The 12,697-nt window shown below is 42.8% G+C and overlaps 1 protein-coding gene across 3 annotated transcripts in view; it reads left to right on the forward strand.

Moving 5' to 3' along the window:
• The first annotated feature begins 6,638 nt into the window (after window positions 1–6,638).
• The window catches only part of LOC147899642 (alpha/beta-Hydrolases superfamily protein), a 107,961-nt gene continuing 101,902 nt past the window's right edge, over window positions 6,639–12,697 (forward strand). For 2 of the 3 annotated variants that reach the window (XM_087378265.1, XM_087378264.1), the window contains exons 1-3: window positions 6,639–6,853; window positions 7,356–7,410; window positions 7,537–7,592. In XM_087378265.1, coding sequence (XP_087234391.1) covers window positions 6,701–6,853; window positions 7,356–7,410; window positions 7,537–7,592 — 264 coding nt within the window. In that variant the 5' untranslated portion in view covers window positions 6,639–6,700. Of the gene's footprint in view, window positions 6,854–7,355; window positions 7,411–7,520; window positions 7,593–12,697 lie in introns of all 3 variants that reach the window. The other variant, XM_087378266.1, reaches the window with a different exon arrangement.

Here is a 12,697-nt window from a genome sequence, read left to right on the forward strand (position 1 = left end):
CAAGTGCTAGTTCTAGGTGTTTCCATAAAGAGCAATAAAGTTATAACATGTGGAAGTCCTACCTCACTGCTCACATGTGGAAGTCCTAGGTGAAAATAGGTGATTAGTCCTCTTTTGCAGTCCTCAGCATGGCACACTTAGCAAATCACAACTACATCGATGGCCCAAGGGCTTCTTGGTTAGGAAGATAAGCTACAAACACTAGGGAACATCAATACACCAATCAGCATCAACAACAAATCCCATCAGCAAAGCCAAAACAAAACAGGGCACGGACTTATGCTTAAGTCATTAGGGTCTTGAATTTGAGTTCCCACATGGAACAACAAGTGTTTCTCCACAAGAAGCTCTCAAGGATGCATTCAACTCCAGGGTGAAGGTGATTACACCAATATCGGTTTGGATGAGTTTCTTGTGACCCTCAAAGCTTTTTTCACATTCCCTTACTAACATCACCATTAACTATTTAACTTCTACTCATCCTCTTTTCTTTATTTTATTTTCTTTTAGTTCTAGCTTAGAAGCCTTCCCTAGAATCCCCCTTCTATAATGCTCTTTAGCCATAGTCCTCACCCACAGCCTTATTGGGCTCAAATACTTCCAAGCAAAGCCCTCGATGAAATATAAATGGATGTTAAAGGAATTTCAATGCAGAGAAGCAAGACAAAATGTCATGATCCATTAAGTACCCACTCAAATCAAATATGGGACTTAAGAAGAGCATGAGAATGCACTTTACTTACTCTACTAACACTAATACCACTAGGATTACATTAATCCCTACTAACACCTTCTTCCTAATAACTTGCCCCTTAGATTTTTCTTTTCCTTTTTCTTATTCCTTTGTTGAATGGTCACAAGTGCTCAACTCGGCTCACTCAAACCCTAAGGTGCTAGTTCTAGAAGAATCACTCATCCATACTTCCAGTAAAATCTTCATTGACAAAACTCCAACAACCATGAAAGTTGCACAATCCAAAGGATTGGATCGAGATCAGGAAGGGGGTCATGTTAACCGATTGGTTAACAATATGCCACCACTAGTTAGTGATGTGATTTAATGGACAGTGGCAAGTTCGTAGAGCCAAGATTGTGTCTTGGAGCTAGATGGACCTAAGAGGATGGGAAAAGAATGATAAGAGAGAGTGGTATAAAGAGATTAGGGTTGGCCCTCCCTTCAAAAGGTGACTTGTATAAAAGGCCAAATGGTTGACATTGGATAGTGGCAAGTCTGTAGAGCCAGGATTGTGTCTTGGAGCTAGATGGACCCAAGAGATGGTAAAAGAATGAGAAGAGAGAGTGGTATAAAGAGATTAGGGTTGGCCCTCCCTTCCAAAGGTGACTTTTATAAAATGCCAAATGGTTGACTTGTACAAAAGGCCAAATGGTTGACTTTGGTCTTCATTGTTATATGCACAAGTTTGGAATACAAGCTCCCTCCTCTCTTCCAAGAGTGTCTTTGGGTGTTCTCTTGTTACCCTTATAGTGCCTAAGCTTGCTAAATGGGAAATCCGATCTCGACAAAGGGCTTTTTTGGATAAAGGCTGCACTTCGAAGCAATTTTTCAAAAGTTTGCATTACAAACGACAGGCTGCAAATATTTGTTGAGCCCGAATGCCTCATGGTTCTTGGTCATCATCTCACTCTGAACTTGCTGATTTTTGTGTGTAGCACTTCTCTTCCCATTTTGGGCAAGTGGACTTTCCTTCTCTTGCGATTTTGTCTGCAACCTCTTTTATAGCATGTCCATCCAATTCTTTCTCAAGCTCAGGCCTTGGAGCTGGAACTCCCCTTCACTAAATGGGAATTGTCAAATGTAGTTAAATCCTGTGGTAGGTGGAAATCTCCAGGATGGGATGGCCTCACTGTTGAATTCTTTCTTGCTTTTTGGGATAGCCTCAAATCCCCTCTCCTGCAAATGGCTAATTCAACTTGGAAAAATCAGCAAATGCCCTTGTCATGGAAAAATGGACTAGTAAAGCTCCTTCCTAAGAAGCAGATTTTTGAATTTATCACTAATTGGAGACCAATCACGCTTATGCCAATCATTTACAAGATCATAGATAAAATCCTTGTTGACCATATCAAAGGCTATCTACATGATGGGTTGCATCCTTCTCAATATGGCTTCGTTCCTCGTAGGCACATCATGGATAATATTGCCAATGCTTATGTTGGGATTGAATATGCCAAGTACACACAACAAGATGTTTTACTCTTACAGATTGACATTGCCAAATCTTTTGACATAGTTCAATTCTCGCAAACAATGCGATCCTTGGGCTTTGGAATAAAAATGCACCAGGTTATTTATTGGCTCTATAGGGATAGCAATGCTGCTTGTATTCTTTCTAGAGACATCTCGGAAGAATGGACTCTTCGTAGTTTGGTTAGTTAGGGCTCTCCCCTTAGTGCCTTATTGTATGCTATTGCTACTAATCCTATGCTACAATACATTGATCATCCAGTGGCTACAGATTCTCTCCATGGTTTGGAAGTAGATGAAAATCGCAACATGATTGTTTAGGCTTATGCTGATGATTCTTTCTTTACTCCAAGGAATACTCAACCTAATCTTTCGGCTTTGATGCAACCTCTTCCAATTTATGGTTTGGCAACTGGCCTTCATGTTAACTTTCAAAAGTCTAAGCTACTCCCATTGCATCTTCAAGACTAGCACAGTCTCTTATGGCCAGGCGAGATCATCCCACCCACTCAGTTGGTTCGTCACCTTGGTTATCCTTTGGGTTGGGGACTTACTCATTGACAGCAAATTGATTGGGTTCTAATCAAGCTTGGAAAAAAGCTTGAATATTGGAAATTGGCAACCTGGCCTTTACATGTTTGCCTCCGAATAGTGCAGTCCATACTTGTTGCATATATTCAATTCTATTTGTTTATGATCATGTTCACCAAGGCAGATCTTGATTCCTTTATGTCTGTCATTATGGAGGCCTTTTGGCATTCTAAACGTGGTAGAAAAAGTCTCAAATTGCTTTCGGTGCATCGAATTTATTCCCCTAAGACGCATGGTGGTTTGAATATCACTAATATCTAGGTGCACATCCTTGCTCATAGGGGGAAAATGTTGCTGCAATTTTTGAAAGGTGATCAGCCTTGGGTTCTCAAGATTCAATCACTGCTCACACATATCAATACTCCTACTTTTGGTCATTGGCAACCCACTCAGTGGGATTTCTTGTTGGGGTGCATTGATGGAATTTTACACGGCTACCCTATTGTCTCCAAACTGCTTCTTGACTAGAAGCATATTCTATCTCACTTGGAATGGCATGGTGGACAGTCTCTGATGGGTAATTCTTTGCGAGCTGAAAGCATTCACTAGTCAAAAGTTTTTCAACCTCCGCTTGCTTTACAGGAGCCTCGCTGTTCTTACTTTATTTCTTTGAAAGGGATCAATACTGTTGCTGATGTTATTCATGATGATGGCTCTATGCTTCCCTTTTCTCTGGTAGCCACACAGTATGGTTTGGGTTCTCATTATCGTACTTTGTGGCAGCAAATCACTTGTATGCTTTCACCTTTGGTCCCGATTCCCCCTTTGGAACTCCAGGATCGATTAGAGGATTGGACTCTGATTTCCCTTGGGTCCTCCTCTCGCCCTTTGAGGCTATCTTAGGTTATTGTGCCTACATTATACAAAATCCTTTTGCCTTAACCCTGGGTTTTGGAAAAGGGTAAAGCAGTATATAATCAAGGTAGTATTCAAACACATCTTTTGTAGTTCGCATGATGGATCAACATAGATTGTTTGTGAGAGATCTTATTTTTACACATGCTTTGAGAGTGTGGAATGAAAGTGTGTGGCACAATTATTCATATTTTTTGAAAATTGAAAATGGCTATTTTCGCTTTGTTGTGAATCGCCTTCACTTAGTCCTTCCTTTAGGCTCTTGATTTGCAAGTGTTTCCACATATGCATATTCTTCCTTGAAGGTGGGAAGTTGGTGGAAAGTGGAGGGAGAGCAAGGCAAATGGATTTAGCAACTTGACAGTCCTCAAGGGATGGATTGTCAAGTGTTGGAAAAAAGTTAGGTGTAACTGGATGATAGGAGTTAGATTCTTGGATTGGGCGATAGTGTTGAGAGGCATCTGGACAGTTGCTAGCCCTTAGTCACATTGCTCTTGCTTTATGTCATCGGTGTCTGACTTCTCAGGAGACCATGCCTCATTTATTCTGGCATTTCCCGTCTTCTCGACAGTTTTTGGATTCTCTTCAACAACGGCTATGAGCAAGATTCCTTACTCTTCTCTTCGGGAAATTTTTCTGGCTCTTTGGCTTTCATCCATTACAATGACTAGAGTTTCATATTTTCTTTGTTTGGACTCGCTATTAGGCACTTTGGACTTTATGGACATACCATAATTGTAAAGTCTTCGGTGATCCCAATTTTCCTTTGTTTGCTTTCTTTAAGCGTTCTTTGCAGCAATCTTTTTTTGATTGCTTGCAGACATGCCAGATAGATAAGGATGCATATTTGGCTTATACTGAGATCTTCAGTTGATGTATTTTCCAGCACCTCTTTTTTGAGGTGACTATTCTTGTAATATAATCAATCAAAGTTTTCACCCCAAAAAAAAAAGTGTGTGTGTGTGTGTGTGTGTGTGTGTGATTGGGCTAAGTTGCACTTCCTCCTTCCCATAGGACAAGCCAAAAACATTCTTCTTCTTCTTCTTCTCTCTCTCTCTCTCTCTCTCTCTCCCTAACTTCTCCCTAAATACACTCACAAAATATTCTAAACTACACTCCTAAATTACTCTCCTAACCAAACTACAATCCTTGAACTAGACCTCAACCCCTCTTCACGCCCCTTGACTAGTCCACTCCTTACCCATCTACCTCTATGACCATTTGCCTCCTCGCCCTCCTATTTATTCATTTGCACTCTCCAACTAACCTAACTACGCTCCCTATTAACCTTTTTCTCGATTTTTTCAACATTTTTATTTTTCTCACTTCCCCTAATTTTTCCTAATTTCCACTCCTGTCTCTCTCAACCCCTCTAAGTACACTCCCCAACCCCTTTTACTCTAACTATCTATTTTGGCATCGCCCAAAGTCTCATGATTTGTTGCTTCTGGTACAACAATGACTCCAGGCTTGTTTCCCAATGCTCTCTGCGGCAAGAATTCCTGGCTATTTGGTTTTCATCTTGTGAGACATGGCTATGATCTATTTTTCTTTTGGGTTCATTACTCGGCATTTTGCACCCTATGTAAGGTCCGCAACAACCATCAGGTCTTTGGTGATCCTCCCCCTCTAGATAAATATCAGTACTTTTGATCATCTCCACAACAATCACTTTATGATTGTCGACATGCGTGTGATCCAGATTATCTTGCCTACTTGTTATATAAGGGCATCTTATGAAGTTGTAGCTGACATCTTATGAAGTTGTAGCTAGTTGTCCAGACTGCTGTTTGTAATTTAATGACAAATGGATTTCACAAAAAAAAAGGTGTGTGTGTGTGCATGCGTGCGTGTGTGTCTGTGTGTGTGTGTGAGAGAAAGAGAGAGAGAGAGAGAGAGAGAGAGAGAGAGAGAGAGAGAGAGAGAGAGCAAGATGAAGGATTTCAAGGGATACAAATAGCAAGTGCAATTTAGCCCAATCATAAAAATTCAAATGAAAATAAAATAATTGTATTTTCCTATAGCAATTTGAGCAAAATGTTACAATACTTTTCCCATGGGAGAGGCCAAAAACATTCTTATTCTTCTTCTTCTTCCTCTCTCTCTCTCTCTCTCTCTCTCTCTCTCTCTCTCTCTCTCTCTCTCTCTCTCTCTGTGCATTCAATTCGCCTCCTTTTCCGTGCACCATCTTAGGCTAGCCACATGAATGAAATTCATCTTGTTATCGTCAAGCCACAGGTCCGCAAGGCAAGGCCCTCAAAATAAATGTGCTCACCAGGAGGTGCAAAAATGTTGGCAGGGATGAGGCTATTTACAAACCAAAGGGCGCCCAAGTTTGGATGACTGTTTGGACTAATAGAAAGCCATGATCTAAGGTTTAGGCGGGCACCTCTTTTACACATACAACGCCCAAGCTTAGACCTTTGAATCCAACGTGGAGTCCACATCATGCCCTGAGAAAGGCCTTCCTCGGGCAGCCACCACCACCGATGGGCAGGGCTGGATTCAGCTAGTCATCATCACAATTTGGGTCCCCAACCTCCACACCCACCACCCGGGCACTCATTATTACAAGAGGGGTTTGTACTTGGGCGAGGTGCAAAAGGGGTGCCCATGCGTGGGCACTCATTGTTTTAATGATCTCACAATGGGCGGCTAGAGTGTAATGGGGGAGTGCATGTGAGGAGGGAGATGAATGTTTTTGGGTGCCAATAAGTTGGGCACCCTTTGGGGGTGTGTAAACAACATGTAAGACTATATACACATGGAGAGAGAGAGAGAGAGAGAGAGAGAGAAATCATGTGGCTTAAGTCTTACAAAACTAGAATGCTTGGCCAGCTCTATTGCTAGTAAGTAGCTAATAATAGGCCAGTTGATCAAACGGCTTAGAATGTGCCACATGGTAGGATTTTAGAGTTTGATAAAACTCTCAAATCCTGGCCAAGTAATCATGTGGAGAAGAGAGTTCCTTAGTGTCCTGTTGGCAACGGACACCAGGATAGCACGATACAAACCAGACGTTATCAGGCAGCGAGGGTGGTGGCAGTAATGGTGATGGCTATGGTGCCTATGCCTCTTTCTCCATCTCTTCCTTTGCCTTCCAATTGTCGTCTTCTTTCCTCTCAAATTCATGCTTCGACCATTTTTTCTCCTATCCGTCGCAGATTTCTTGCCTGCCGTTCGCTCTACGTGGATGACGAGGTGCATTCCCTGCTCCAGCTATGGCGTTTCTATCCCAGCGATTTTTGTTCGTCACACATATCGTGCGATTCACTGCCAAGCCAAACTGCCTACATTTTTTTGCCATGCTGAGTTTAGACAATAGTAAGAAGCACCATGAAGGCCTTCTACACGTACTAGGCCGCACCTTGAGGCTTCGAACACTCTACATTATCTTTGCCTTCAAGCTAAAAGGCCGTGCTTGTCATTATGCTGAAAGCCGATTCTGCCTTCGATCCGGTCCACTTCGATCGTTTATCCTCTACAATTATAGAGAACTGCATCCGTAGCCTCACTCTATCCTCCGATCGAGCTTCTTAGACGTTTGCGTGTTCTTTTTCTGCATAGAAACCAACCAAAGGCGAAGAAGTACAACTCGGATTTTCAGCAAATCGGAATGCTACCTGAGACGTGTTCTCTCAACTTTCGCAAACGTGTGGCTGCGATGCATTTTGAAACTCTTTTGCATCGTTATCCATGTTAGGATTATCTGGTGGATGCCCCCGTTTCAGTTGGAGACGGCTTCTCTTTTGCCGGAGGTGAGGATTTGTACATGCAGATTCTTACGCAGACAGTTTTAACTGACTTTGTCCCTGTACCTAATGTTGATACTATTCCAAGTTCGATTCTGTGGATGCTAATGTCACAGAGATTGCACGTGATAGGCAAATATTCGAATGAGATCGGGCCAGCTGAGAAATGGTTTGCTCGTGGAAAAATGGTGAGTCTGATATCAATTTCTTACAATTTGTAAATAAACTTGCAACAGCTTTCAACGTTGCTGTAATGCTTTCATCCTTGAATATACATGCCGTGTTACATTCTCAGAATGTCTAGCGCTGCCATGATCGAGAATGGCCGTCGCTTATAAAATAATCCAAGTTTTTTCAGAATGCGATTCTTTAAGGTGATGGAGCGAATTTTCAAAGACAAGTCTCTTGTGTTTACTCAAGTGCCGATCGACTTACAAGACTCCGGTGTTTCCGAGGATTAATTTAATCAGAACAAAAAATTTGTAATCATGAACTGAAAAATAAAGACGATTATTACATTCATCACACAGTCATAAAACTGAAAATAACTGAGAGAATGGAACACAGGAAAATAGAGGATGCTAGAGGTGCGAATGAGGATCACCCCTACTAGAGCTCAAGCACCTGTATTCCAGTAATGCTAAGTCTTAATACAATAGTATTCCAGAATTAGGATGGAACTTGCAAAAACGATGGAACCAAGCCCACAACTACGAAAAAGGTGGCATCTATCCACGTGAACCCCAAGACTCGCAAACCATCTGCATGTCCGAGCATACCAACATGTCTGATCTTCCTCAGCTGATAGTGCCATGGATGCGGACACCACCGACCATGGAAACCTGAGTTGGCCTGAGGTTGTGGAACCAAAATCTCTGAGGCCGCGATGGAGGTATGCAATCACCTGGCATGTTGCATCATCTAAAGAGGAGAGACACCGAACTCTGCTAGGATAATCTAGTGTGGGGCTGAAGGCTTGCTGTGGATCATCCATGCAAGTAGTAAAGTCTAGAGCCTCTCTACCCAAGCCCAATCTGCATTTGATAAGTCGGGGTTCTAGTAGGGACTGCCATACATATCAACTAAGTGGACCAAAGAGTTGAAAGGAAGAGGCTTGGTCCTAGGGTCCTGGAAATGAGAGTGAATGCACTGACAGTCATTGAGCCTGGCAAGCGTGGCATACCTCCTATGGAATCTAGGTTGCATTGTTGGTCTCATCACGAAGATCGGGGGCCGAAGTAAAACATGCCTACACATGTATAAGATGTGGTAATCTCTATTGGGTGGCAGCGAATCGAAAGTGATCTACTCTCTATAAGTGACTGTTGAAGATCATAACCTTAGTTTTACCAAGATTGGTTAAACCGGCCTTCAATAAATGAAAGGGCAATGGACTACCAAGTACCAGCCAACATTGTTACATCAACAATTCAGCGAATATATATCTAATAGAATGGGAGCTAGAGTGCCCTTGCATCAAGACAAAGACACAGACTGGCCCCAAACCTTGGCGTCCTTTCGATATTTCTTTCTTTAAGTGAAAGATCCTGAGTCCAAGCTATACAAAGGATACAATTTCTCTTGCACCTGGGGTATTGCACAACCCATTAGGCGTCCACATACCCTGCATAACCTATGCTGTTCACTGCTCTCACCAATCCTAGCCATAGGAATTCATTCCTATCTCAGATAGCTTACACAGCGCACGGGACTGTTACTAGCAGCCCACGAACTAAAATCCCATCTAGTGCCTCAACCTCTGGCTGCATCTCATATGGCATATCCTCTGGCACATCTCCATGGGAAGGTTTTAGAAGACTCACATTTCACGCATTATGAATCCTCCAAATCTCTTGTCACAAAGCTGGCCAAAGAAAGTCTCAAATGCTTTCACTAAAGCATCAGCATATCGATGCTCTGAAATGCTGGGCCTAAACTGCTTGTAACACCAAAGGCGACCATGCATCTTAAGGAATCCATCCGTGAAAGTATAGTGCTCATGTTGCTGTTCATGGGGCAACTGATCATAGATCCTTGCATGCACAGTGAACCAGCCTCCAACAAGTAATGCTCCCATGCCAAAAGAGCATGAGCTTAGCGAACTTGTGCACTAGCCAAAAGACTTTGCTGCAGTGTTCCAAGACATCCTTTAGGTATCTCCCCAGCTTTTGGGCTGGTTGTTCCAACATGATTTTCAGGTTGTGCCTGCTGTTACTATATTTTTCTCTGATGTGTGCATAGGCTCAACCTTTTAGGAGCATGTGCTGCTCATTTTCTACTTCCCCTTTGGTCCCGTTGGGGCAGATTTTGCAGATTTGTGCATCTCTTGGGATCCTGGGTCTTGCCCACCTGCCGCTCTCCACTTCTAGGTCATGTGAGCTGGTTCTTATTTTTTAATGCCTTTTGTACATTGATAGATCCTCCCCAAGGTATTTTTGCATTTCATATCTATCCATTGGATTGATTTCCTGTTTGAACAACTGCATTTTCGTCCCTAGGTCTTGCCTTAGTTTTTGTAGCATTTTTTGTGTTACTAAATTTCGATTTCACCTATATCTCCTGGTATATCTGCAGCCTTTATTCCCCATAAATCCATCCATTTATTAAAGTTGTTATGCTCAAGCTGAGGTAACGTGACCTCGGAAGGGTCAGTGGACATTTTCCTTTAGAGGATCAATGTTTGTATTATATTGATTGGGCTTCAGGTAAATGGTCAAAGGAATTAATGTCAAGCTCCTTGATGAGGGTGATAGGGCACAGACTAGATGGGTCTAAGGTCATGTGTCTTAAATGCATTAAATGTGTAAATGTGCCTAGGGGCAAGTAAATTAACTGATATCCCAAGAGAGGGGTATAATGATGCATTTAAGAGGTACCCTAGAAGAATGACATGTGGCAAACTAGATCCCTCTAGAGAATCGTGGGCTCTGTGGACTAAGCATGCAGATACCTCAATGTGGATCAGTCGATTCGAGCTTGCTACCATAGAGAAAGGCAAGGTGGAACTATAGCGTGCCTTCGCCCGTGATTTCTAGTAACAACTTTGTTCTCTAGCTTTATGATTACATGATGTTGTTCGTAACATTTGGTGCCTAATATTGCCAATTATAGGCTAGAAAAGTCTTTTGGTTGGATGTCTGACCATAGTTCCGATATTATAGAGACCTGGTTACACAACTGGGATGAGGCTTTCGCCATTTGTGAAATCAGGAATGATATGAAGAAAATCCATGAGGCCATCCACATGTTTAATGAGGCAGCGATAGATGGTGGATAAAACACCAGAAGGATGGAGAGGCATCCACTACTTGGAAGGGATTTAAAAAAGAATTTAGAAAACATTTTTGACCTCTTGACAAAGCATCCCGAGCTTGGGGTCAATATAGAAACCTTCGTCACATAAATTTATCAATGGCTGAATACACTGATAAGTTTAGAGAAAGTGTAATGAAAGTTTATGAACTTCTATCTCAGTCGGTTCAAGTAAAGGATTTTATTTTTGGCTTGAACAACCGGCTCAAGATGGAAGTTCAGGCTAAGTACGCGAACACGCTAGATGAAGCAATTGCCATAGCCTTGAACTATGAGGATGCCAAAGGAAACAGACCAAGTGGGTTTGCACAAGTTGGGACTCGGTATGAGTACCCAAAGAAAACTGGGTTTAAGAAGAAGTGGTTTAGTAAAGGGAGTACATCATAGCCTAGTGGCAAAGCTAGTTGAGACTTTCTCTAAACCAAGTACCACCATTGGAGTGAAAAGAAAAGTAACACCAATGGCAGCCCGAGCGAAGTCTTCTTTGACCGCAGAGCAAAAAGAGAAAGCGAGGAGAGAAGGCTTGTGTTTTGAATGCCTTCAGTCTCATCAGTGGAAAGATTGTCCTCGAAATAAGGATCGTTGGACGGTGATCTCAGAATGTGACGTGGAAATGGAGAGGAGTCTCAAGCAGAACCAATGTAGATTCAGCTAGCGGGGTCTTCTTAGAGGTCAGTACCTGTTTTGTTATGTGTGTCTATTGCTAAGCTAGTAGACAGTGCACCTGATAATATCCTATCAAAGACCACAACAATGTGATATACAGCCTTTAACGATACAAAGTTAATTAAGATGAAGGGGCAAGTAGCCAATCATGACGTCATTGTGTTGTTTGATTCAGCGTCAACGCACAATGTAATTAACTACGAGCTTGTGAAGAGGCTGAAATTAAAGACTAGCCCATCTGACTATGCATATACAATCAGGATGGCAAACGGAAGTTCAAGTAAAGTATGGGACCAAAGGGTTACCGACTTGGAACGTCGAATTCAGGACTATGCAGAGAAGCTTGATTTTGAAATGACAAAGCTTGCTCACGCAGATATAGCCTTGAGTAAGCCTTCGCATTCTAGGTAGAATCTAGCCATAGATTGAAAAAAGCACATTTATCAGTTCAAGATGAATGATGTGCTGTATGTCTTATGAGGTGAAAAGGATATACCTCAAGGACCGTTGGTTTCCGTAATGGAACTTCGAAAAAGTCAAGAAGAGTTTTTGTTTTTTTATACAGTATTGGTAGAGCCGTTTGATGATCCTTTGGCTAGCACTAATGTTACCCAAGATGGGGAGATGGCCAAGTTAGCTAATCAAATAGCAGAGAAATTCTCTGATTGTTTTAGGGATGAGTTGCCTTATGGGTTACCTCCAGAGCGGAATGTTCAGCATAAGATTGAACTGATCCCGGGGGTAGAACCCATAAATAGACCTCTCTATAGGTTAAGTTTTAGCGAAGAAGCAGAAGTGCGAAGACAACTAGAAGGATACCTCAAGCTGGGGCAGATTCAGCCCAGTTTCTCACCTTTTTCTTCGCCAAAGATATTGAAGAAAAAGAAAGACGATACTTTCCACTTTTGTATAGATTACAGAGCATTGAATAATATCACTGTTAAGCATAGGTATCTGATGTCTAGGATCGATGATTTGCTAGATGCATTACATGGGACCATATTTTCAACATGCTTCTCTCCCCGTGAGCTCTGCTGCCTCCACCCCCCTCTCCTCTCTCAGCCAGCCCCGTCTCCCTCTCCCTCACCCTCGCTGTCCCTCCTCTGCCTCCCTTCGCCAGCCCCTTCTCCCTCTCTCCCTCTCTCCTCGCCAGCCCCCTCTTCCTCCTCCCTCACCCTCCACCTGCCAGCCCCCCCGCCCCCTCCCTCATTCTCCCCCGCCCACCCCCTCCCCCTCAGCCAGCCCCCTCTCCCTCCCCACCAACCCCCTCCCTCACCCTCCCGCTCCCCTTCCTCCTCCCCGCCCTACCCCTCCT

The sequence above is a fragment of the Dipteris shenzhenensis genome, chromosome 8, assembly GCF_047967505.1.
Source record: "Dipteris shenzhenensis isolate YYH24624 ecotype China chromosome 8, Dip_SZ_1.0, whole genome shotgun sequence".
Lineage (NCBI taxonomy): Eukaryota > Viridiplantae > Streptophyta > Polypodiopsida > Gleicheniales > Dipteridaceae > Dipteris > Dipteris shenzhenensis.